Genomic DNA, 26746 nt, shown 5'->3' on the forward strand with positions numbered 1-26746 from the left:
ACACTGCCAGGGATGGGGCAGCCACAGCTTCTCTGGACAACCTGTGCCAGCGCCTCAGCACCCTCACAGGGAAGAACTTCTGCCTAAGAGCTCATCTAAATGTCTTCCTGGGGAGCCCGTAATAAGAAAGAAGGGCTCAGAAGGTCCACTGGGCTACCACAGGAGAGACAGTGAGTCTAGAGCAGACAGGTACAACCACACCATGTGGGCTAATCGCTAAACTCAAACCACAAGAAGTGATAGCTGATGCCTCAGAGGAATGGCTCCTGCACGCCAAGCTGTGGTACATTAGCACTCCCAACAACAGCTCCTGTGTTACCAGTGCACAGCTAGAATACTACAAGTCTTTGGTCTCCTTTGCAGCAACTCTGAGCAGCTGGAGAACTCCAGCAACATGGATTTAAAATTCTCACTCTGATATCTTTTGCCTTTCAAGAAGCATTAAATCCAATTGCTCCACATTAAAAGAAATTCTAACTTTAACAGAGGCAACAGTTCTTTCAGCAGCAGCGAGCTGTGCCTAGAGTGCCCCATCCTCCCAGATCACACACACAACTGGATGTGGGACTTCACCAACAACCATTTCACTGCCCAGATCCACTCCAATTGTGCTGTGTGACTTGCTACTAAACATTTAGCCAGAGGGGGGGAATCAGGCTCGCAGGGTGCCCATGCACATGCCTGGTTATAGCGTTTCTGCATGTCTGGTTAGTGCTGCTGCTCTGAGAAAGCACAATTCCCCGTCCGTGGCTGTGCACAGCTCCACGGGATGCATTTTCCTGGCTGCTTCCGAGCGGAGCCACAGTGGCTGCCCAGCAGATGGCAACAGCCCTGCACCAGGCACACAGCACCGCACAGCACCCCCTGCCTCTCATACACGGGGTTTGGCTGCCCTGTCTTGCAAGTATCAAAAAAGGGTCTACCTATGACCTTGCTGGCCCAAAGCACGAGTTCCCGTGGCTAAACCCAGCACTTGTGCTATTTATTGTGCTCCTGATCAGTCTTTATGGAGCACAGCCTTGCACAAGCTCTGCCTCTCCTCCAGCCTACCTGCAGCTACACATCTTCATACAATCATAGAATAGGAGGGACCTTCAAAGCTCATCTAGTCCAACCCCCCCTGCAATGAGAAGGGACATCTTCACCTAGATCAGGTTGCCTAGAACCACATCCAGCCTGGCCTTGAATGTCTCTAGGGATGGGGCATCCACCACCTCTCTGGGCAACCTGTGCCAGTGCCTCACCCCCCTCATTGTAAAGAATTTCTTCCTCATGTCCAGCCTCAATCTCCCTCTTTTAGTTTAAAACCATCACCCCTCATCCTATTACAATAGGCCCTGCGAAAAAGTCTCTCCCCTTCTTTCTTACAGGCCCTTTTAAGTACTGTGAGGTGTCCCTAGAGTCTTCTCTTCTCCAGGCTGAACAACCCCAACTCTCTCAGTCATTCCTCATAAGAGAGGTGCTCCATCCCTCTGATCATTTCTGTAGGCCTCCTCTGGACCCTCTCCAACAGGTTCATGCCTTTCCTGCACTGTGGACTCCAGAGCTGGACTCAGTACCCCCAGCATAACTCCAGCAGCACGCCAAATTTTTGTAGCTTGCTTTCATGTTGGGAGAGTCAGTCTTGCTGCTCTGCATTGCTCAAGTGGGCTCATCCATAAGGCACAGCAGGTATCATGAAAGCTAACTCCAAGTTCTCCTTGCCCCCCTGCAGAGCATTGCAAATGAGTCCAAGTACCTCAGAACCGAGTCACACACTTCATGGGAGCTTGCAAGGGAGGAAAGGATAACTCCTACCTTCCAGTTAGTCAGCACTAGCTGCACAAACCCAACCTGAGTGAAAGCAGGCGAGGACTCAGGTGTGTCGACAGACTCCAAGCTCCCTTTGCACAGTTTTACAAAGCAGGGTAGCCAGAAACGCTGTCATTATTTTTTCGTGGCATTTCCCTGCGTAAGTAGAAAGCTTGTCATCAGCTGCCTGCAATCACCTTGGGCAAGGAGAAACACACTACCTGTGGCTGCAGGCAGGAAACCCTGTGGAGGTGATGCTCTCCCTGCTCCACAGTGGGTGTACAGGGATGAGATTCCTCTTGCACACATGACAGTGGAGCACTAGGGATTGACACAGCTGGATGCACAAGAAGCCACGTGGCTGCAGGAACTGAGGCCTCTGCAGTTCCACTCCTCTCAAGCCGCTGTCTCAGTGAAGCCATGTTACCAGAAATCCTCTTTCACAACAGTTTAACAGCCAGACCAGCCTGCTGGACAGAGCTGGCAAGGTGCAACAATAGCCAGGAGCTCCATGCCACACCAGGAGCCACACCGGTGGCTGAACTGTGGAAGTACCTGACATTACAAAGGTCCCTGTGTGAAATGCCAAAGTTTTGCTCCCTTCAACAGGTTTTTACGCCCTTACTGAAAGATGCAAGCGTTGGTTCTCCTCCCTGAAGCGCAAACGCTGGCTGACAGACACCAGTAGTGGGTGCTCAGGGTTTTCCATGGATGTTCAGCTCCCACCGCTGACAGCCACCAGAAGAGGGGCTGAGTCACCAACAAGAATAACCTTATTATTAACAGAGAGAAGACATTTTCATTTAGACTGCTTAAAGCACTTGTTTACACTTGTTTGAACAAACATTTAGAAGAAAAGCTCTCCATCAAGGCCCCAACACTTGTAAGAGCCAAGTACTCAAGCCACTCCAATTTTGTGCTGTTTAAGGAGGACCAAGCTGATACGCCAAATCCAGTAACCCCAATTACTCACAGTACCATGGCAAAGCAAATGCAGCACCTCTCCTTTAGCTCCTTCCAAAGGTCCTCTGATGTGACACAAGCTGTGCCTCTTCACCCCATGGCCCTGCCAAAGCAAGAGGGGTTCAGCCGCTGGCTGAACCCACCAGCTGTGTTTTGAGGGCTGAGAAAGAAGCTGTTATGTTTAGCTGCCTGTGTAGCAGCAGGTTTTAGGGCTGAAACGGGGACATTTGAGAATACAAACTGCTTCTTGGTGGTGTGAGAGGTCTGCTTGGAGAAAAGGTAACGTTTTTGCTTTTGAAGGGTGCTTTTTCTCTGTCCTCTCCTCCAGGTGAATCCAAGCAAGGTGGAATATATATTGGAAAAGGCCATTTATCCGTTTTCTGTATTAATGGTTCCCAGCAGCCTGCGGCACCTAATGACAAGGAGCCTGCTGGAGCCCTCCTGCAGCTCTTTTGCACAGTGCTTCAGTGAAAACCACTCATCTGCTGCTCCCAGCAGGTTGCTTCCTCATTCCCCCATCCGGCTTCTCTCATCCCCCCCTCCCTGAAACAGCTCAAGCTTTCCAAGGTACAGCACTACAGGACATGTGGAATAAAAGGCACGTTGGGAGCTCACGGCTCAGCCGAACAAGAACAAAACACCACACGCCCCAAGACACCAGTTTATTTTTACACACGCAATGCTGAGCGGCATTTCTTGGTCATGTTCTCATTTGCTAAACCTCTACAAAATCCTTGCAGGCTGGAAATTATTTCAAATCATGTATCCAAGACAACGGGAGTAATTCTTCCCCGGCATATTAAACGTAGACACCAACAGAGCTCTGATCTTTAGATGATTGCCCTGAATTCCGTGTAAGAATCCATTTACATCTTTCTCAGAAGGAGATTTCAGGACTCAGCACCTTTTCTCCTTTGGGTCACCTTGTCGTTTCAAGGAAATGATGGCCCAGCAGCAGAATTATTTCATCCCAGCAGGGCACACAGCCGGCTTGTTGGTATTCCTGCCCAGAATAGCTTGCAGCCCTGACAGAGCTCATCTGTGTTAAATTAGCCCTTAGAAAACATCCCTACTCTGAATCTCAGAGAAGACCGTCCCTTGACGCAGGTCTGAGGAGCAGAAAGCAGAAGCCCTTGCCTGCATGAGCACTGCGACTGTCGCAGCCTCCAAACTGCTCAGTCCAGTGGATAAAAAAGCACATTTGTGACCTTGTGTCAGATAGAGAACATGAAAACCCATCTCCCCTCCTGCCTTCCTGTCCCCCTCTGCCCAGTTATTCCTGGCTTGTGTAACTCTCTCTCAAAAAGGAAAACCAATCTAATATTCAACATGCCCTTGAAAGCTTTCTGGGGGAGGAAGCCAGCTTTTAAGGCTGTGTTTATCCAAGCAGTCCTAAGGGAATATGGGACTTGCTCAGGGTGACACTGCAAGCCCCTTGACTTCATCACAGGAGCTGGTAATCGGCTCAAGAGAACCAGTGCTTGGTTGGAAAATGGGATGACGACCTGGTCAACTGTCAGGCCTAAATTGTCCAAGTGAGAGTCTGTAGCCATCTCCAGTGATGGACATTCTAACTAACATGGGGAAGAGCAGTTGCCCAACACCCAGTTTATCTTTAGAAAACTCAAAAGAATAGCTTGAGCCTTTTATCAAGAAGTCACAAATAACATACTATAGACTACACAAAGCACGCAAATATAAAGGAAGCTGGAAGTCCCTTTGCAAGTACCAATCTGTGTGATGAAAACATCCAGGCTACCAAGACGCAAGAGTCAAAAACCTGAAGCGGAAAGTTTAGAAAAGGAAAAGCAGAAAGAAGCTCTTCAGTCCCCATGCTGGACTAGGGAGCCAGCCAGCCCTTTGCTCTGAAGGCACCTGCAGCGCCTTTGGCTCCAGGCTGGAAGGCATGGAGCAGGAACAGAGGGAGCCTCCCAGGCAAAGCCCAAAAGCCTACAAACACAGACAGCATGGCACTGCAGGAGCAGCTTCCTTTCTACCTGGGGAGAGTGGATACAGGACATCACTGCGATACACTTGTGTGATAAGGAATACTGGAGGAAACTGAGGGATGGAGGCTGTAACTTTAACAGAAGGAAAAAACACCATGTCAGATCCACATCCTTGATGAAGCCCAAGAATAATAAGGAAAATCTGCATTTTTGTCTTCTGCTCTACCTTCTACCGGCCAAACAGCATTGAGTGCCAAAGTCCAACTGCTCTACTGTGCCTCTACAGCAGGCTCCTGGCTTGGACATCTCAACATCAGGCTCAGGTTCTCCAACCTCAGCAACTCCATTACTAAGACAAACACAAACAGCAGCAGGCACCCTTCCCACATTGCTAGTGTTGCCCCTCTTTCACCCAGGACAGCATGCTCTGACAATCCTGCAAGCTAAACCAGCACCAGCTGTAGGGTTTTGTTTGAACACCACGTTTTACTGAAACAGCAGTAACCCACAGATTAAAAGCTTTGTCTTTATAACATTTTAAGTATCCCTGAGCCCTGTGAGAGCAAATGCTTGTCTCCCCCAGCAAAAGTCTCCATGCTCAAGCCTTACACCGTATACAGCCAATGTCTGCGGGAGCCAACAGCGATTGTACTTGCCTCAAACGTGACAAAGTCGTCAAACTCATCAGGACAGGCCGGGGCTTCCTCCTCAGGGCTATATCCCATATCATACAATTGGCTGTCGGGATCTGCAGAGGAAAATAAGAGAGGAAAGAGAATCACCAAAAGGAAACCCGCACCCTCAAGTGAAGATGGTTTTGGGAAACATGACAGCAGCAGGACAGGAACTTCCTTTTGCACACACCGACGACTTCAGCTTTCAGAGAGGACCTCTGCTTCCAGACATCCCACCACCAGCTCCGGTGGAAGGCACTTGGGCTGGCTGCTCCCTGGCAAAGGTTCTACGAGGCCCCTTGCTGCTCCGACGGGGCCAGCACTGGATTCATCCCTATGCTGCCATGGTCTCCACTCCTTTTCCTGGTTTCTTCACTACCTCCATTTCCTGCATCCTCTTAGTCTTCTCCCAGAAGGCTTTAATCCTTCTGTGGGTAGGGAATACATTAGATCTATGTGTGACAGCCAACTACCATGGGAACCGCAGAGAAAGCAGGCTGCACCGAAGCTTTTATCATCTACTGCTCCTCCCGTGGCCAGCCACATCAGAAGCCATCCTCACAGGCAGATAGGAAAATAGGAGGTTTTCAAGGAGATTTCTTTACAAAAAAATTACCCCTCCCACCCCCAAACACCCATCTGCAGCAGAGAGGAGCAGCATTTCTGAGTCCTTTGAGAGAGGAAAGGCAGCGTAAATCCCCCGTGCTCCCCCAAGCAACAGCTAATGCCCGATCCAGCACACGACCCAGATCGCAGGCCGGAAACACCAAATCAAGATCAGATGCTGCAGTCCCAAAATAAATAGCAGGCTCAGAACCATATGCCTTGGAGCTGCAAACGTTGCAGCACTGGGGTTCTCTGATGTCAATAGACTTGGCTAGGCAGGAGGAGTCATTATGTCAGTGCTCAAGGAAAGCTCGGCCATCACCCGGGTTTGGGGAGGGACAGGCCTTCCTTTCCTGGCTGCTCGAGGCAGATGATGGAAGCAGAGCTATGAAGTAGGGTCTGCAGGTTGGAGGCCTCCCAGCAGGCTGGCAGCACAGCCAGGTTCAAGCCCAACCAAAGGAACACATTAAGTCACACAACGTTCTACACAGCCACCCAGACAGCATCATACGCAGCTTCCCTCAAACGGTGCAATCACCATGGAGTCACAGCCAGGGCTCCCATTTTGGGTCCATCTTTGGTAGCAAGAAAGGCCATTTTTCATTAAGGGATCTGTACATCTAGTATGAAGTCAAGGGATCAAGGGGAATGGCTTTAACCTGCCAGAGGGGAGATTGAGATGAGCTCTTAGGCAGAAGCTCTTCCCTGTGAGGGCGCTGAGGTGCTGGCACAGGTTGCCCAGAGAAGCTGTGGCTGCCCCATCCCTGGCAGTGTTCAAGGGACCTTAAAGCTCATCCAGTTCCAACCCCCTGCCACAGGCAGGGACACCTTCCACTGGACCAGGTTGCTCCAAGCCCCATCCAACCCGGCCTCAACCTGTCAGCTCACTGGGACACAGGCTGCAGGCACAGTGCCCCAGTCCTGTGCCCGCTGGTGCTCTGCCCTCTGCCATGTCCCCCCCCGCACAAGCCCTGGCGACAGCTCTGCTCTCCACAGCCTCCCCACGCAGCACAAACACCTCATCTGCAACACATCTGATTCCCTGATCTGACAGTGGCAAGATTCCAGCCAAGCAGCTGGGTGCTGGGAAGCTGCCAGTGCTTCCAGTGCCTCAGCTCACACCTCGGCTGGGCAACCCACCTGCAAGGCCACCTCCAGTGCTCCTGGTGCAGCCCTGCAACCCGCAGAGCACCCAGAAGGTGGCGAAGCCAGGCACAGGCTGCTCCCTTCTGCTTTTTCCCCCTATCATTTCTCTTCCTCCCCCTCCAAGCAGACACACTGAGGCTTCCTGCTTTTGTACCGCCACAAAGATATTTATTCTGCTCATCCCTTCCAAAGGGACTTGAAAAGGGAGGATTTACAGTCAAGTGAAGGCTTCCAGCTCCCTTTGGAAGCAGGGCTGCAACATGTGGGGAGATGGTGCACAAGCAGCTCCCTGCCATCAGCTGCCTCCTGGGCAGCTCTTGCCCAAAACACGTGTTCCTTGAGCCATCCCAGCCCTTTGGGTGCTTCTTGGTGTGGGGGTGAATGTGACAGTGTCTGCAGAGGAGTTCTCTGTGCAGGCAGGGTTTATTTTACAGCAATCTCCACTGTAAAAACAAGGAAAAACCATTTGAGAGCTTACCTGCAGCCTCGCTGGTGGCATGGCCAGCAGAAGCCATGCCCAGGAGACAGCACTGTTTCTACTTCCCTGTGCTCCACGTCAGAGAGCAAAGACAAACACCACCACAAACAAAGGGTGACTTTTCTGCTCAATTTATTCCCTCCCCCTCCAAAAAAGCCATATGGTGCTTTGTGTATAGGGAGAGTTGCCATGGAGAGCTTGCCTGCACATCTCCCAGAACAATAGGCTGCATTAAGCTTTCAAATTCCCTTCCAAAAGAGAATTAAAAAGAAACGAAGCGACCTTTGCTGCTCAACTGGCACTCCCCATGAGGAGAGCACCCTCCCGCAGGTGCAGGAGGAGGCACGTGGCAAGAGCCGAGGGCTCCGCACGCTGTTCTCCCACCCTGCGCCACTAAGCACAGGAGGATGGCCACGGGCCACCAGCAGCACCACAGGGCCCTGCGCCAGTGGCATGTGGTGAGCTCAGATTCCCTGTGCTCTTTCCCTTGGATCTTAAAGCCAAATCCCAGCTGATATCTTCCTCTGCTTCACATGTCCTTCTCCACACCACTCACACTACAGAGCGTGATATCTGCTCTACCACACATCCCTGATTTCACTTGACCTCTTTCCTTCACAGAATCCCAGACTGGTTTGGGTGGGAAGGGACCTTAAAGCTCATCCAGTTCCAACCCCCTGCCACAGGCAGGGACACCTTCCACTAGAGCAGGTTGCTCCAAGCCCCTGTGTCCAACCTGGCCTTGAACACTGCCAGGGATGGGGCAGCCACAGCTTCTCTGGGCACCCTGTGCCAGCGCCTCAGCACCCTCACAGGGAAGAACTTCTGCCTAAGAGCTGATCTCAGTCTCCCCTCTGGCATGTTAAAGCCATTCCCCCTTGTCCTGTCCCTACAGGCCCTTGTCCAAAGCCCTTCTCCAGGTTTCCTGTAGCCCCTTTAGGCCCCAGTTTCTCCTCTTTGACAGTCCATGGGCTCAGCACACCCTGAGTCACCTCTTTCCAACGCTGCTTAAAATCACAGCTTTTGCCAAGAGATGTGGATGTCATTAGGGACCGAGTGCCTCTTGTCCTCTCACCTGAGTGTCCGTGACCGGCTTGATGATCCAAGGACTGGGAAGACTGCCCTATGAGGAAAGGCTGAGAGCTGGGTTTGTTCAGCCTAGAAAAAAGAAGGCTCAAGGGAAACCTTACTGCCATGTCCCAGCATTTAAAGTGTGGCTACAAAGAAGATGGAGACTCCGTTTTGTAATAACCTCCCCAGGGAAGTGGCAGATTCCCTAACATTGGACACTTAATATTCAGCTAGACAGGGTGCTGGGACATCTAGTCTAGGTCATGCTTTGCTTAGAAAGGTTGGACCAGATGACTCCTGAGGTGCCTTCCAACCTCACATTCTATGGTTCCTCCTGTGGTTTCCACTCTATCCAGCACTCCCACTGCTAGTCCCATTACTTCCATGCGCAGCCAAAAATCTCAAAGCTAAAAGTCAGGTTTAAAGAGACCCTCCAGGGAACCTTTCTGCCCCACAGTCTTCCTGCAAAAAGGCTATAAGCAATATGCTAGGTCTTTTGCCCAAATTAATTGCATTAATTTCATTGGAATATGTGGGCAGGGTGCTGGATAAAGCTTTAGTTGAACTATGGTGGCAGATGTGTTCTATCAGGGTAACGTGGCTGAGGTAGAAGTAATTCTAACCAGTAAGACCAGGCACATGGTCTTACAATGGTATCATCCAGTGAAGGTAAGCTGAATTTAGAAGGTAAAAAAACCATGAAAAAACCAAATCGAGTCTACTATGAAGCACATGCAGCATCCTTCTGATACATTTTCCCATCCCTGCCTTGAAGCCTCCTGTTGCCCAGCATGTGCTCATTCAAACCCCACTGAGAGATCACCACCTCCTGAGCCCATCACACTGACCACACCAGTCACTTGGGAGATGGAGATCTGCTGTCACACAAATGTTGCCATGAGCCCAGCTTTGTCCAATCAGCCTTTGTCTCACACACATTTGGTCTTCTGTGTTCCCCAATGCTGCCCTGTCTCTTGCTGGCTTATGCCAATGCACTAAACCCTGCATCTCCCTCTATTCTTAAGATCCCAGACTGGTTTGGGTTGGAAAGGACCTTAAAGCTCATCCAGTTCCAATCCCCTGCTACAGGCAGGGACACCTTCCACTAGACCAGGTTACTCCAGGCCCCATTAATCTGGCCTCATTCCTCCCAGCATTTAAAATCATTGTCCAAACACTACTCTGCAAAGCTTCTGACAAGGACCATCTCTGCCCGAACACATCTGCATGCTGATGGAGCATTCACTCTTTTAAGCCATCTGCAAGCCAAGGGCAACCTCTGTCCTGTATCTATTGAGCGTTTGGAGTCACAGGGCAGCTCCATGGAGCAGCGCTGTCAACAGCAGACACACAGTCAGCTCCACAGAAGTCTCTCCTGAATGTACAGCATACACACAGCTAAAGAACAAGCAGGACAGGTCCTGGGCTCCTTGTGGGGCTTGAATATGTGCCCAGCTCTTGCAGCAGCCAAAAATACCCCTTCATGCCTCACTGTGCTTCCAAAGGGCTCAGCAGTGCAATGGTAACCTGGGCTTTTCAAGAAATGGACCGAGTGTAGAGCGACAGGAACAGAAGTCCCAGGGTACAGAAAGCTCCTGAAATAAGATTCTAAAAACTGCTTTCAGAAGACAGGATTTCAGTGAAAAGGCACCTTGAGTGAACAGCTGTGGCTACAGTAGTGACACACAGGTCAGAAACAGCGCCAGTTTTATCGGCTTCATAAATGAATGACCTAGAAAAACAGAGCCTTTCAGAAGTATTTAAGTCATCTGCCAACACACGCTGTACATACCACTGCAAGCCACAGAGCCACAAACTCAGAGTGAATTGAACAGTATGGATTATGTGCAGCTAACAGACCTGATTTATTCAACACAGGATAAGGCTGGGAACCTGCAGGAATGGAACAAAACAGACCCCAGAAAAAAGGCAAGAGGCAAGACAAAGTAATGGTTGGCTTAAGAGCAGACAACTGATATAAACCAAACTCCTTTACTGGGAATGCTGCTTGAAAACAAGGTGGCTAAAAGGACACACAATTGAGTATTAAAAGGTTACAGGCATTCAGGAGGATCTTGCATCCAGAGCAAAGAGACAGAGAGGAAGCTATTGCCCAGTATTTCCAGTGGCAGCTCAGGGTCTGGAGCTTCCACTGAAGCTTAACACTGTAGTATTAGTCTGTGCAGGCTCAAGCTAATACCACCCCAACCATCCACCCTTTTGCTTTCCATACATGACCCAGGAGCACATCTATCATCTGATGCTCACATATGAAGCGGTGGCACTGCTCAGAGCTGGGAAGAACAGCTTTCTGTAGCTTAACCTACTGACTTTCTCAGAGATGGGACAAGGGGCCAGCAGCACTTACTGAAGACTAACATTTAACAACCAAAAACTACACAATGGAATAACGGAGTGGCAAGCTCAGGCTCCAGGGAGGCAGCATCAGAATTAAGGTTGCTTACACAACCTTCATCCAAGCTCCTCTCAACTAATGAGCTTTAGCAGTCCTTCACTTCCTGAATATCACTGCTCACGGATTGGTGCTTATCACATATTCCTTCTGATCCTCTTCACACAGTGCAGGCCCTCAAGCTTAGTTTAGACATACCATCTAAAGACATAAGAAAAAGAATTAACTTCATGGCATCCAAGCGCTTTGGAAGCATAAATACAGCTGCCTTGACTTCATCTTGGAGCCCAGGTGAACACTGCTGCCTCCACTGCAGTGAAGGACCAGAGACAGGAAGCTGCCACTAACACATGTGGGATTTGGTACTGAGTTTAACACATGGCTCCTCGTTTTTGATTCTCAGTGTCTTCTCAGTGTGTGCTAGTCATCACGACCAAATTGCTCCAGACTTGTGTCAGCCTAGAACAAAGGCTCACTGCTGGAGAGGTGGAAAATGAGGAGCAGGCTTGTGGCCACCAGCAAGTGGTTCAGAGCCACTTCATGATGCACCGTCAGAAAAGGCTGAGAGATTAAGCCTCCAAAATAGCACAAGGTGCCCTGGTGAGGAGTCAGCCTGAGAAAATTGGGGCTGTTCAGCCTGGAGAAGAGAAGCTGCGTGGAGATCTCAGAGCAGCCTTCCAGTATCTGAAGGGGGCCTACAACGACACTGGAGCGGGACTCTTCATCAGGGACTGTAGTGATAGGACAATGGGTTCAAACTAAAACAGGGGAAATTCAAGTTAGATATAAGGCAGAAGCTCTTCCCTGTGAGGGTGCTGAGGCGCTGGCACAGGGTGCCCAGAGAAGCTGTGCCTGCCCCATCCCTGGCAGTGTTCAAGGCCAGGTTGGACACAGGGGCTTGGAGCAACCTGCTCTAGTGGAAGGTGTCCCTGTCCGTGGCAGGGGGTTGGAACTGGACGAGCTTTAAGGTCCCTTACCAGTCTGGGCTTCTGTGGTGTCCTCCATCTCCTTCATTGTGTCTCCTACTTGCAACAGCTCTCTGTTTCAGGAAACAAAGCTGGATTTTGCAAGCAACAGCTTTATTCCCTGTTCTGTGAAAAGTCTGAGGCAGGACCTTTTGGAAGAGTGCATGCAGCTATGCAAGCAACAGAACATCCTAACTTAGCTTCCCAGAGCACACTCAATGTACACATGACCTTTGGGACACCCAGCAGCTGGACTCTTGTCAAGCATTTGAGTTCAATGAAGTAAAAAGTAAGTTACAAAGCCATTAGTAAAACCAAAGTATAGTTATTTATAAGGCGGGCAAGCCTGAGATCAGAGGCTAGGTCCTGACCAGAATTCAGCCTGAGTTATGGGCGAAAAAAACCCAAAACATAAGAGATGAAGAGACATTAAACTACACCTGCAGGAAGAATTCTCCCCGGTGCAGCATATCACAGTTCTGAGCCATCTCCTAAGTGATGGTTGTGTTGCTCAAGTGTCCTGTCTGTCACAGGGAGAATCAGGCAGCCAGTTTGCCCTCCTGCAACTGGCCATAGTAGTGCAGTTTGGAGTCCTTGTCCTTCAAAGTTCCTTGAAAGCCATGTAGATCAACAGGGAAATGCTCCTGAAGGCTCACATGGCTGAATACCCTTCCCTGTTTCTCCCAACATTGCCAAAAAATCCCTTCTAAAATGAGCTAAATTGTGTCCCACGCACCGCTGTGAAGGAGAGGGGAGCTGTACTTTTTAAAGTGCTTTTGCTCCAATTGGCTTCTCCAAAAGAAACTTTGCCCAAAGGAAAACAAATGGAGGAGGGTCCTATAAGAGTGGGGTTTAATCCTTTTTCTAGTGTAAGATTCCCTAAGGCGAGGAGGATGGTGGCAGAGTTATGGTGCAGGTGGACAGCCCTTCCTTCCTGTCCCTATACATCAGTGACAATGCAGCACTCCAAAAGCACAAACTACACAACACAGGAACCAGCAGGGATCATCAGCGCTTCAGTCATTAATTCCTGGGAATGTAAACTTTTAATAAAACTCATTGGGAAAGCTTTCAAAGGTTTTGGAAACATTCTGGAGTTCAGAAGAGAATCCACCACTCTCATTTGTGCCTGACCAGTCTCCTACAAAAGGAAGGAGGACAGCTGAAGAGAAGCATTAGACCTTTTCAATCCAGAGTGTAAGATCTCTGAGAAGGGAACCAAGGGGTTGAGAGGTTACAAACACGACACTGCCCAGTTCCTACCTCAACAGGAGTGCTTGTATTAGAAGTCACCACATTATCTCTGCCAACCTCTCTATAACTGTTCTCTGCATTAATGAAACTACACACAGCACAAAAACAGTCTTCAAAACCAAGCAAGTAGAGGAGCGCTCTTGTGAGACTCCACTTATAGCACTGCGTGCAGTTCTGGTGTTCTAACATAAGGAGGACATGGAGCTGTTGGAGCAATTCCAGAGGAGGTCAGGAGGATGACCTGGGACTGGAGCACCTCCCATATGAAGACAGACTGGGAAAGTTGGGGCTGTTCAGCCTGGAGAAGAGAAGCTGTTTGGAGACCTCAGAGCAGCCTTCCAGTATCTGAAGGGGGCCTACGAGGATGCTGGAGAGGGACTCTTCATCAGGGACTGTAACGATAGGACAAGGGAGAATGGCTTTAACCTGCCAGAGGGGAGACTGAGATGAGCTCTTAGGCAGAAGCTCTTCCCTGTGAGGGTGCTGAGGTGCTGGCACAGGTTGCCCAGAGAAGCTGTGGCTGCCCCATCCCTGGCAGTGTTCAAGGCCAGGCTGGACGGGGCTTGAAGCAACCTGCTCTAGTGGAAGGTGTCCCTGCCTGTGGCAGGGGTTGGAACTGGATGAGCTTTAAGGCGCCTTCCAACCCAAACCAGTCTGGGATTCTGTGATGGGAGAAGGTGAATCATGTCTCGGTACAGATCTGCTCCCCAAGTCACAAGAGCAGCACGGAGTGAAGCCACTCTGTTGCATGCACATTGAGCTGCAAGAGGTGACAGGACTCCTTCACCACCACTCTGCCAAGCTCTGATTAGTGAGGGCAGCACTAGGCACCTCGTTAGCAGGAGGTTTTCCTTTCAGAAGGAGAAATAAGCTGCCCAGTGGCTAGACAGATGTACAGGAGCAGCCCGACTGTATGCACTTGGGAAAGATGACCAGAGGTATCCAAGAGATACAGCACCAATCCAGGAGAGGACCCTGCCTGGTACAGGCAGAAGAGGATTGACATGAAGTGAGCTGTGGTCAATCACAACGAGGCTTCTCTCGACACAGGGGATGCCCTCCAGAGCCAGCACAGCTCAACCCAGCAGTTCTGCAATTAGGACCAATATCCCACCAAAGCCGCAGCACAGGAATCCTCTCCTGTCTAAGAGAGAAACCAGGAAACACTCAGAAGAAACGACCCTTTGCCACATCCATCTGTCAAGGCATCACAAGCGTACACTCACTGCACAGTCACAAGCCTCCAGGCGTGACAGAGCGTGCAGGGCTTTTGGAGGAACAATAGTCCTAAGTGAGTAATTATCCCTTCATTAATAACACCAGATAGACTGGATTCCTAATGAGAAATGGTCTGACAGCTCTGGCTTGCCTGCTGGTGTAGAGGCAGGACAATGGACTACTTACTTAATGGCTTTGAAATGAAAGCGGAGACTTAGCTCTGATATCAAGAAGAAGCTCTTCCCTGTGAGGGTGCTGAGGCGCTGGCACAGGTTGCCCAGAGAAGCTGTGGCTGCCCCATCCCTGGCAGTGTTCAAGGCCAGGTTGGACACAGGGGCTTGGAGCAACCTGCTCTAGTGGAAGGTGTCCCTGCCTGTGGCAGGGGGTTGGAACTGGATGAGCTTTAAGGTCTCTTCCAACTCGAACCGGTCTGGGATTCTATGGTTACTTTCATTTACCTAAGCTCAGGAAGCCAACTCCACCTGATCTCTGGCCAGACAGTTCTGGTGAGGACGAAGAAAACATTCCCCAGTTCCCAGGTTGAACTGAGCATTAATAGTGCCGTGCTCCAGGGCCAACATCCCAACCTGAGAAATCAAACCAGGCGGGACCGAAACCTCCTCCCACACACACCCAAACCACAGGTGAGCCCCATCTTCCAGAAGCGTTAACAGCAACAGATGTGGAACAAACCAGCACACTCCCGGCACAGAAAACAAAACATGATGGAGAAACACAGAGGGCGGCAGATGGATGAGAAATGTCTATTTTCTAACAGAAGTTGCCTTTGTTTTCTTTTTAGTCATCATCTCTGTAGATGAGTGCGCTAAGAATCGCTCCAAAGCTCTAATAAAACACTCCTCCCTATTTTTTATACTGACCATACTCCCAAGAAAACAAGTAATCGCTGCAGTGTTTTTTCTTCTCCTTTGCCAGAGAAATTATTGTTCTTTCGGGCATCAAACCTGGGCATTTCATTTGAAATTTAAACTCACCCCAGTTGCCTTTATCAGGGATTGACTGTGGTCTGAGGGTCTATGCAGCCACGACGAGGCTCCTTTACTTCACCAGCACACATAGAACTCCCTCCAATCTGTGATTTGCAAGAGATCTGGCTGCACAGTAATGCATTCCCCTCACAAGGAATTGTGTGCAAACAGTGATGCTTTGGGCATTCAATCAGGGTCAGCTGCATGCTGCAGCAAACAAGGCAGCTTTGCAGTGCTATGAACCAGATTCCCCTCGGACTGCCCGTGTATTTTGGACCTGCAGCCTGTTAACACTGCATGACACTGACTGGACATGGCGCGATTCCTCTGGCATATGCTTCAAAATACTCCTAGAGAAAGGATTCTCAAAATGGGAGAGCTGCTCGTGCCAGTCTCCCATCCATCAGGATCCTGAGGGCTGTAAAGCCTTAGCGGCAGTTTTACAGCAGCATATTTGAGTGATTCCCACATCCTCATCCCAGAGCCGCGAGGAGGCCTGCGGACACGGCTCGCCAACACTCCTGCGCCTCTCCCAAAAGTAGGTCAATGCAGCATGTCATCTGCCAGGCTGGTTTTGGGAAGACGTGCTCCCTGCTCAGCTATGGCACACATGGAGCAGCGGGCCTCAGCCCTGGTATGACCCCTCACCCAGCTCCCAAGTGACAACAGTGAATAAACCCCATTGTTTATGTGAATTAAAAGAGAAATGCAAATCAAAAAACAGCCGTGGGGAGCCAGAAGTTCTCCCCTTTCAGCATCTGAGTCCTTTCCCTAGCATATTGGGCCAACAAGAAACCTGGAGAGGGGCTTTGGACAAGGGCCTGTAGGGACAGGACAAGGGGGAATGGCTTTAACCTGCCAGAGGAGAGCTGGAGATGAGCTCTTAGGCAGAAGCTCTTCCCTGTGAGGGTGCTGAGGCGCTGGCACAGGTTGCCCAGAGAAGCTGTGGCTGCCCCATCCCTGGCAGTGTTCAAGGCCAGGTTGGACACAGGGGCTTGGAGCAACCTGCTCTAGTGGAAGGTGTCCCTGCCTGTGGCAGGGGGTTGGAACTGGATGAGCTTTAAGGTCCCTTCCAGCCCAAACCAGTCTGGGATTCTACGATTATAGCAGAAAGAGTGACTCAGAAGAGCTTGAGGGTGATGTGAGCTATGCAGCTCTGCTCCCTGCTGCTCCAGAGCTCAGCAGCAGGACAGGTTTCACAGCTGAGGAGCATCTCCTGTCTCCCCACTGCCCCAGCCCCTGCTCCTGCTTTGCAGGGGAACAGGCAGTTCCCCCACTCATCCAAATCTCCCTGCTTAGGCTATTGCAGGCAGTCTGCAGCAGCATTAGCCTTGCTGAATCCCAGCAGCTATGTGGCTGGAGATAAATAGTTTTGTGGGAGGTGTTTTTGTTCCCAATTTTGCTTTGAAGAAATAAATATCTTTTTCCTCCCAGCTGAGCCAGTTTGGAGTTATCTTTTCCAGTGTGAAAGTATTCCAAAAGAGAGGACCATGCACTGACCTCCTGTCTCTCCACTGCTCACAGAGGTAGCAGAGCTGCTCCCAGCCCTGCACTGGCTGTGGGTGAGCTGAGGAGCATCCTCCTCACGCAGCCCATAGCTCATTCAGTGGCAGCAGTGCAGGAACACAAGCAGCTATTAAAAAGCACGGAGAACAAAGCTACATTTCTCAAGGTAAGTGTTCAAGCAGTATGCCTGTCCTCTTGTTTCAAGAGGTATGGTAACAATGGATTTAGCAACAATCATCTGAGGAGGCAGCCCCTTTGAGGCTGCGCTGAGAACCACACATGCTGTGCAGTATCCTGGGGCTCCTGGGAGCACTAGACCGACTTTTCTTCTCCAAAGATCACGTGGTGCGATGTGGGCTGGAGGAAGAGGGCAAACACCCCAGTGCCACCTGCCCTGAGGCTCCCTCCTGCGTCCTCCGTCACCCAGGAACAGAGATGAGAGTGGGGCTGGTCTCATACCTGCTCAGTTCTTCATCTGTTTGTGCTTCATGTAGAGGACCTTCATCCCACACTTACTCCTCCCTGGGCACCAGCCTTCCACAGCAGAGTGCCTCTGTGCCTCAGATACACCTGCCCCTCTCCTGTTAGGAGAGGGACGGAGAGAGCCCTCAGACCATTCTGACCACAGGACAACTCCAAAGCAGCTTGCCTCCATCACAGGCTAGCAATTACACTCCTAATTCCCCATCCCCTGCAAGCAGCAAGAGTTAATAGACTCAACAGACAACCCTCACACATCTTCAAGGGCAGGCCCAGTGGTTTCCAAGACAAGTGTTGAAGTATCACTATTTCAAGAAAAAAAACTCCAAGTTCAGTATTCCAAGAAAGACTGCTTCTGTCCCTTGCAGAAGGGGTCACAGATGACAAGCACGTGGACCCCAAACTTAATAAGCACAGTAATGGTGCTATGAGCATCCATCTGCACTAGAGGGATGAGGAGAGCTCTGATCTACGAAGAGCAGGTCTGATTATCTTTTTCCTCAAGTATACATATAAATTTTAAAACAACATTTAAATTTTCACTCCTTTCAGGGGCAGAATTAACACTCATCTTCATCAACTCCTTATCCCAACAAGCAGTATATATAGTACATACATATATATATATGCCAGAGCAGAGCAAGATGCAATGCAAACAAATGCAGAAGACATAATCAGAGCAATTTTGATTTCATTCTTGCTCCTGAATCAATCTTGATTTCCCATTCATGGCAGCCCCTGTTCTCTGAATGACAGCTGTACACAAAGAGGCATCTGTCCTACCTTCAGCCATCAAAGGAACTGTGTCCCTAATCGGCGACGGTGGAGCCAGGCTTAGGAACAGGCAGGATCAGCGGGAAAGTCCTCACTGCAGCACTGCTGCACAAATGAAGAGATCAGCAGATCTGATGAGAACGTAGGAAGTGCTCACACCGGTGCCAGATCCTCACCGAGTTTAGTCAAACGTGCACATGAGCTCTCCTTCCATCTGCTGAGCTTCAGTGAGACTTGTCTTTTAAAAAGCAAACGCCTTGAATATTAAGTTAGGCCTGGGTACCCCCACTGAGAAAGCGCCCTTAGATGTCAGCAGCAGCCTGTTGCAAATCCTACCATATTTTCAGCATCAGTCTGGAAGAGACATCACTGAAGATGCACACAAACACAGCCTCGGAAATAATTACTGGATTGGGAGTCAGGGAACATAAGCTTTGGCTTCTGGAATTATCCCTGTGCAAGGAAAGCTTTCATTTTGCGTAGCAAAAGCCATCTGCAATGCAGATCCTACAGAGGAGGGAGAAAAACAAACCTACACAGAAACCAAACAGTGGTTTATGTTACCAGATACCCAACACGCTCTGCACCTTCAAACGCCCCGTGGAGGCAGAGCAGATCCGTGTCACCAGGGCAGCAGCCAGCCTGGCTCTGCAGAAATGAACTCAGAGCCACCACACGCTATCTACAGACTCATACGAGTGGTTCATGGCACCCAGAGCTGTGATCTCAGAGATGTCATTAAGCACTATCAGATCCAGAGGCGTCTCCAGGACGTGGGATCAGCAAGCTGGCAGTGCAGCAGGGAGCAGAGAACATTGCTGCTCCCCTTGCAGCAAGGCTGCACAGCATGACCTGCACATGGGGTGAGCAGTGCAGGAATAATTACCCACATCTGGGTTTGAGAACTGATGTGCAGTTCCCTCTCTTGGCTGTCAGCTTTTCAGATGTAATGCTCACAGCCTTTATTCAGGGGCAGGGAGGACTCGGAGCCCTGTGGAGGAGCACCTGGGGGGGTTGGTCGATGAGCAGGTCCCCATGACCCGGCTTCAGTGAGCGCTTGAGCCCAGAACCCTCCCATGTGCTGGGCTGCACCCCCAGAGCGTGAGCAGCAGGTCGAGGGAGGGAATTCTCCCCCTCTGCTGCGCTCTGGGGAGACCCCCCCTGCAGTCCTGATCCAGCTCTGGGGCAACAACACAAGAGGGACGTGGAGCTGTTGGAGTGAGCCCAGAGGAGGCCATGGAGATGCTGCGAGGGCTGGAGCAGCTCTGCTCTGGAGCCAGGCTGAGAGAGCTGGGCTGGTTTAGCCTGGAGAAGAGAAGGCTCCTTAAGGGAAGACCTTAGAGCAGCTGCCAGGGCCTAAAGGGGCTACAAGAAAGCTGGAGAGGGGCTTTGGACAAGGGCCTGTAGGGACAGGCCAAGGGGGAATGGCTTTAACCTGCCAGAGGGGAGACTGAGATGAGCTCTTAGGCAGAAGCTCTTCCCTGTGAGAGTGCTGAGGTGCTGGCACAGGGTGCCCAGAGAAGCTGTGGCTGCCCCATCCCTGGCAGTGTTCAAGGCCAGGTTGGACACAGGGGCTTGGAGCAACCTGCTCTAGTGGAAGGTGTCCCTGCCCGTGGCAGGGGGTTGGAACTGGATGAGCTTTAAGGTCCCTTCAACCCAAACCAGTCTGGGATTCTGTGAAATTCCCAGATTAGCATTCAGCTACCAGAAGCACACCAACCACTTCTGCACATGAAACACCAGCTGAGGAAACTGCAGCCTCTGTTCGAAGGATACACCCATTGAAATCCTTCCCTGGCTGCTCTTGGGAACCGCGGGATGCAGCCCCACAGAGACTCCAACCAACTCAAGCTCACACTGCTGCCAGCTCCTGAGCACCAGCCAGCCCTTTCTGTGCTGCTCAACACCTTGCCCTGCCTTGCTCCATGCTTTTCCATTCAGCCTGTTGTTTGGAAACCTCTCAAATGCCTTTGGTGTGCTGAACACACTCCTCCTGCTCAATGCCTCTTATTCACCCCCATGGGGGTATCTCTACTGAGCTGCAGCTCATGTGTTCAGCATAGTGTTAACTCCTGACCCAGCTCCCCCCAAGGCTGGCACTGCCAGGGCTCTCCCCGATCTGGCCACCCCACTGGCTCCTGCATTCCCTGCAAACAGGAACTCTGTGATAGCTTCCAGGTTTGGGTGTTGGCTCTGGAGCTGGATTTTCTGTCTTCCCCAATCCAAAGAGCTTTTAGTTGAAGCATTTCAAAAAATAGATTTGACTATTTCCATCCGCAGGCCCTGCCCTGAGCTCATGACCACATCTATTTCTCAGTGGATGCACTGTCTGCTCTCGATGCACAGGCGCCCCTTTGTTCAGGGATCAGAAGCCAAGGAAGCAGGCAAGGACGAGGCAAGGAGCTCCAGGAATGCACCTTCCCCTGCCTGCACAGTGGCTATTTGAACTGAACCCAACAGCAATCCCCCACGTGCAGGGGGTACCTGCACAGAGCCCATTCCTAGTGGGCTTTTCTTGAGATGACGGATGTTACAGATGTTTCGGCTCAGGGCATGTGCAGGAATCACACAACTTTTTCATTGTTGCTTTTGAGTTCAAGGAGGAGCACTGGTCTGCTAAAGAGGAGACATTAAATATGTCCTGCTGGATGCCTCTGTAGAAAAATCAGGTGGCTGAAGATGAAAAGGTTTCTAAATACCCTGTTGGAGAAAGGAACCTGCTGTGAGCAAAACCCTTGTTTGCTTGCATCCAGCTGTGGCTGACACTACCCGTACCTGGTGTCACCACCTCACCCCCTCTAGCAGTTCCTGCATCCACCATGCAGCAGACTAGAGCTGCTCTTTGGCCTCTGGCTTCAAATCATGGACAGCATCTCATTTTGCCCTGTGCCAAGGTCAGCTCCCTGCCATACAAATAGAGACCTTACTCCTGGTCTGAGCTTTCCTAGGGGCTTGCCTACAGTCCCTCATACCTGTTTCTCTCAGAGATCCCCCACGAGCTGTAGCTTCTAAGCATGATGAACGCAGCAGTCACACTGGCTCCCTTCCCATTTCTTTTCCCCTGCAGACTAGAAGATGTTCCATTGGATCTCCCTGATGGTGCACCAGGTTTTCTTCTGGCTGTGGATTCCCCAGGCATTACACACCTTATCTGGCTTCTTTCAGCATGCTCTGTAACATACCCTGCTCCTTCAAATGAGTATCATTACTGCCACCCCTACATTATCAGCATCTCCAGTTTTACAATACAAAGCCATAAAAGTCCACTTATCAGAGTTATTTATCATCCCTGACTTGCTGCCAATGTTTGTTCCACTTTGCTTTGCTATTTACAAGCTGTAGGACTGGACAGTCATCCAGCCGCCATTCACACAAACTTTAAAAGCTCTATGGAGAAAGGGGAGGACAAGGATGTCCCAGCAGCCCAGAAGCAGGAAGGGCTGGGACGCAACAGGTTGTAAGGAGCTGAGACCTCTCTGGGGAGACCCCCCTGCAGTCCTGATCCAGCTCTGGGGCAACAGCACAAGAGGGATGTGGAGCTGTTGAAGCGAGTCCAGAGGAGGCCACGGAGATGCTGCGAGGGCTGGAGCAGCTCTGCTCTGGAGACAGGCTGAGAGAGCTGGGCTGGTTCAGCCTGGAGAAGAGAAGGCTCCTTAATGGGAGTCCTTAGAGCAGCTCCCAGTGCCTGAAGGGGCTACAAGAAACCTGGAGAGGGGCTTTGGACAAGGGCCTGTAGGGACAGGCCAAGGGGGAATGGCTTTAACCTGCCAGAGGGGAGACTGAGATGCCTCCCCATGCCCAGGCATCCCCTGTGGTCCCCATGCCAGCCTGCTTGGGCCTGAGAACTGAGCCCAACTGCCCAAGAGCCATGGGCTCACCACCTCCCGCAGCGGGGAGGCCTCTCTAGAGCACTCTAATGGCAATCGAATATACATGTAGTCACCACTGATACATGTATGAGGACCACATTTTCCTATTGAGTCTTCTCTTTGGGAAGGGTAGAAGATAAGGCAGCAACAAGTGGCTAAAGAGTCTCATTAAAGTCTCAAATCCAGCTTCTGTTGCATACAAGTCACTTTGTTCTTCCCCTCCCATGGTCAACATTACCTGGCCAGACAAAGATTACAAAGAGATAAGACCCGTTTCATGGCAGTGGAGAGGGGGCATCATGGCTTTCAGTGGTAAAACGAGTGGTTAAATGGTGCTTTGCTCTGCACTGAGGTTCGGGAGTCCTAGATCAGCATGGTCCTCAGCCCGTGGGAGCACACCTCAAACAGTGGCACAGGAATAAGACTGAGGAGCTCAGTGTCTTCCCTGGACGTACAGGCCAACTGAACACAAAAGCAGTTGTAAGCAAAGTAGCAGACTGTGCAAGTTTTGCAATTGCACCTTCAGTTGGCCAAGCTAGACCAGAATGGCTCAAGTAAAATCACAGCTACTACTATCCCATGGAGAGTCTCCAAGAGAGGGAGGAGAGGGAAAGAAAAGTGGAGCGTCTTCAGAAATAAACCCTTACCTACATTAATACAGACTCTGCAAGGCATAAGCTTACACCAGCTCCCACATCAGTGACTGAACAAAGAACAGCAGAATACCAGGAAATGCAAGAGAACTCTCTCTGGCCAAAAATAGGCCCAGCTAATTAACAAAACCTTGTTAAAAGGGACACCCAGCAGTAAGCATAACCTTTCTTTGCAAAGGGATGGTCAATATTTACTGTCTCAACAGCAGCAGCAAATCCTCAAGATCACTTCAACATGAGCAACTGCTCAGCTGGTGATACTCAAAAAACCTCTTTGTGCCCTACCCTGGGTTTCTTTTATAATGGTTTAATGCTGTGCAGTGTTAGAGAGCTCTGCCTTCCTTAACCACTGTAATAAATACATATCAATCTCTTTCAAGTTTAATAAATAGAGAGCCTAAAAGCTTTGTCTGGATCTGCTTTTTCCATTCAATTAATACAACACAATACCAGAGCTATCAATTATTGAAGAGAAACACAAGCCAGAGCTTTCACAAACACACTACTCCAGTAGCAATTTATTACAAATTAATAGCATGATGCAATTCCTCCTGCATCAGGAGAGCTGGGAATCAGCTGCACTGTCAAGCTACACCAGCCATAAAGACTGTGATCTGCCATTCACTCCAGTAAATGAGTGCCAACACTCCAGCCCTGAGCACAAATAAGCTGGAGGTTGGAGCGGGGAGCAGAAGGAGGGATGGACAACTGACAGACAAACTGGAGTCACTTCTACTTTGAGAGTTTTCTACCCATGAAACAACATGGTTTGTAAAGGAATAATAGGTCTTTGCACGTCTTTCTTTGTGTCAGAACTCAAAAGCATGCTCAGTGTGTGGCGCTGGCTACATGGTGCGTGTTCATCACTGCATGAAAGCGATGCTAAAGTTGAAAATAAGCATCGCTATGAGCAGAATTTATCAATATGCGAGTAGGATAATTCATATTTGCACATTTAAAATGACATCTGCTCAGCAGGAGGCTTCCAATGTTTTGCACACCCTGCCCTTAACAACACACTTGCCCCAAAATGACCTTCTAACACTTGTATTAGAGATGAATCCCACAAGGAAAAAACATCTTTGCTTCAGCAAAGCAGTTCAAATGCCAACCAGCCAGAAAGATACTTCACATTTCACCAAACTACTGCTCTGGAAGTACTCACAACAATCACATCAAGAGCCACATGGGGATTGTCACAGGCCTGTTTAAAGATGACCTCCCAGTCAGTGAGTTCAAAGCTCTTGTTTAATGTGCTTCTTGCTAGAAATCATTTGAGCACACTGATCCTCCAAATGGATGGAGTGAAGGCAAATGCATCAGTCCTTAGCATTGGGAAGATGTAACACTGCAGCAGACAGACTGACATCTCCAGTAGGTGCCAGCCAAGCAAGCAAACTCCCCCCAAAAAACACAGGGGAGAGCAGACACCAAACTAAAATGGATCTTCCCTTGATGGCTTTTCCTGTTTCCAATAAACATTTAGGAAGGAACTTCCCTGATAAACAGGAAAACACACCACCACCACTGTTTTCAACTCTATCAGCAAACACACCCAACCTCTGCCCCTGTCCCTCTGCCCAACACAGAGGAGTGACTTCCAGGACATCAAACCCAGCTTGTTTTCACCAAGCGACCTTTCAGCTCCGTTACCCCATGGTGTGAAATGTGGTGCCCTCCTGCCCTCACCCGCAGCACAGCAGCAAACTCACCTCCATTTTTGATTGCTCGGATCCCCCGATGGAAATCTTCAAAGCTGATGACTCCAAGTCCGCTTGGATCAAGGTACTTTGTTAGGTCTTTTACCTGCAACCACAAAAGCAGTGTTACCCATAGGGCCCTTTGGAGAAAGGGCATCTTCCACCACAGGAACACCTTGTAACCCATTCTTCCTCCTCTCAGGAAAAAGATTTGAGACTGAATTTCTTAAGCTGACACCAAATTGCGGCCATTCTGGCAGGGAACATCAGTAATCACTACACAGGGTTAATCAGTACTTGGCTGGAGCTGAAACTAGTGCTTAATCTTGAAACATAGGTTAGGGCACTATTTCTTGCAACGTGGTCCTGCTCTGCCAGGGATTTGTTTATCTTTATGGTTTTTAAGAAGTCCTATCTTAATTGGGAAAACTTAGTAATCGGCTACCCAGTAGGAGGGCCTAGTTAAGAGGATTCAGTGATAATGAACTGCTCCACGTTACAAACTCAGGCCATCTAATTGAAACATTTGCACAACTAGACAATGCCCAAGGGGGAAGGAATCACGTCAGCAGGATTAGGATGCAGTGCTGGAGCAGGCACACACATGGAGCAAGGGCCACTCACAAGACCTGGACCTGGCAAGAATGATCTGGGCTCTTCAAATGGAACAAGCTATAGTTTGAGGGCAAAACCGTGGTCATTTCTCATGGCCCAAAGTGTATTTGGTTCTTTCCTTCCAGGCTGCCACAAACAGAAAACCCTTTACACTGCTGATGTGTCTCAAGCTGAGACAATCAGACATTTTTCCCCGCTTTTAAAAAATACAATCTTCATTTTAAGACGTATTAAGGCACATTTATCTATTTGACAGCCACATCCTTCGGCTGAGAAACAAACCCAGGAGGCAGCGTGAGCAAGAGGTGAAAGAAGGAATTGCACAATTAGTTCCACAATTAACTCTGTACTCCAAGGCTGCCCGCACCCTGCCCAACACACAGACCGCTCCTGCTCCTCCAGAGCTGACGCACAGGAGGAAGTCTACAGGCAATCTGTAGCAAGGGATTTGTTCAGCTCTCCTGAGCACAACCTTTTGTTGCCTTTTGTCTCACTCAGGTGATCTCTCGGTTTTGGTTTGTTCTTGGGGGAAAACACTGGTGAACCACCAAACTTCTCCTTCCAGGGAAGGAAACCTCACATCCAAAAGGGACTTAACATCGGGGGGCGCGGAGGACAACCAAGCCCAGGCGTGGGGCTCGAAGCTGCCTCATTACGCATCAGCAGCGGGATTGGTTTGCTTTCTGTTTGGGTTTATTTTCCTAAACCCAGGTGTGTGTTTATACAGGAAAGTCACGTTTGCAGCATGGTCAGAGCCGTTTGCCAGCACATCCATGTGGTTTCCAGCACATCTGGGAGAGGCAGGAGGTATCTCTGCTTCAGACATCCCACCTCCCTGCAGCAGTGGAGCTAAGACCATAACACCTCAACTGTGCTTCTGCAGGGTTGCCATGAGAGAGCCCCCCAAGCTCCAGCACAGCACAGGCTCGCCTGCCTGCCATCTTACTCCATCACGAACAGGAAGAAGACAACACACAAGCACCTTTTCCACTTTTCTGGAGCACTTTTTTGGTAGACAGATAACAAAACTGCTGAACTCACATAGCACACATGAGCTTGGATGAGTCAGTCTTCTTGTATGTTAAACAAAGGTATTTTAGACTAATAAAACAACTCCAAGTGTGTCACTTCCAGTTAATGCATCTGGCAGCTTCTTTTGAGTTCAAAAGCTGTAGCTTAATTTGTTATCTGTGTATATAGATAACAGAAATGCAAGTGACATTTAATCAGCCTGTAAGTGATTATCATAACACACTCTAGTTTCTGCAAAGATCCAGCCACGGTGACACATGGGACATGCCAAGCAGGGCTGCTCACAGTGCTAGCAGCTTCTCAGGGCCAAGCTGAGTTTCAAGCCCTTGTGTCAATCAATACCCCAGCAACGCACCTCTCCCACACTGGTGCTTGTGCAAAAGAGACAGAGCAGCCACACAGGTATTTTGTTTATGCAAAAGAGCCACCCGTGTATTTAGATTGAGCTGTGGGCAGGGGAAAATAGGGAAGTGTCCTTAAAACTTCACAACCCTGACATTACAGATGCAAACAAAGGTCATGCCACTGATGAAGCTCGAGCCCACAGTACTATGTCTGTGCTGATCCAAACCTGTCTGTATTTGCTGTGCAGGCTTAGAA

General features: G+C 49.9%; 1 protein-coding gene across 4 annotated transcripts in view; it reads right to left on the reverse strand.

The window, feature by feature from the left end:
- The window catches only part of RAB11FIP3 (RAB11 family interacting protein 3), an 80305-nt gene that overhangs the window by 34658 nt on the left and 18901 nt on the right, over positions 1 to 26746 (reverse strand). For 2 of the 4 annotated variants that reach the window (XM_030482117.1, XM_030482118.1), the window contains exons 2-3: positions 24512 to 24605; positions 5360 to 5451 (exon numbers count right to left, since the gene is read on the reverse strand). In XM_030482117.1, coding sequence (XP_030337977.1) covers positions 5360 to 5451; positions 24512 to 24605 — 186 coding nt within the window. Of the gene's footprint in view, positions 1 to 5359; positions 5452 to 5567; positions 5719 to 24511; positions 24606 to 25123; positions 25822 to 26746 lie in introns of those variants that run through there. The other 2 variants (XM_030482120.1, XM_030482121.1) reach the window with 2 other exon arrangements.

This window comes from Strigops habroptila, chromosome 4, assembly GCF_004027225.2.
Source record: "Strigops habroptila isolate Jane chromosome 4, bStrHab1.2.pri, whole genome shotgun sequence".
NCBI lineage: Eukaryota > Metazoa > Chordata > Aves > Psittaciformes > Psittacidae > Strigops > Strigops habroptila.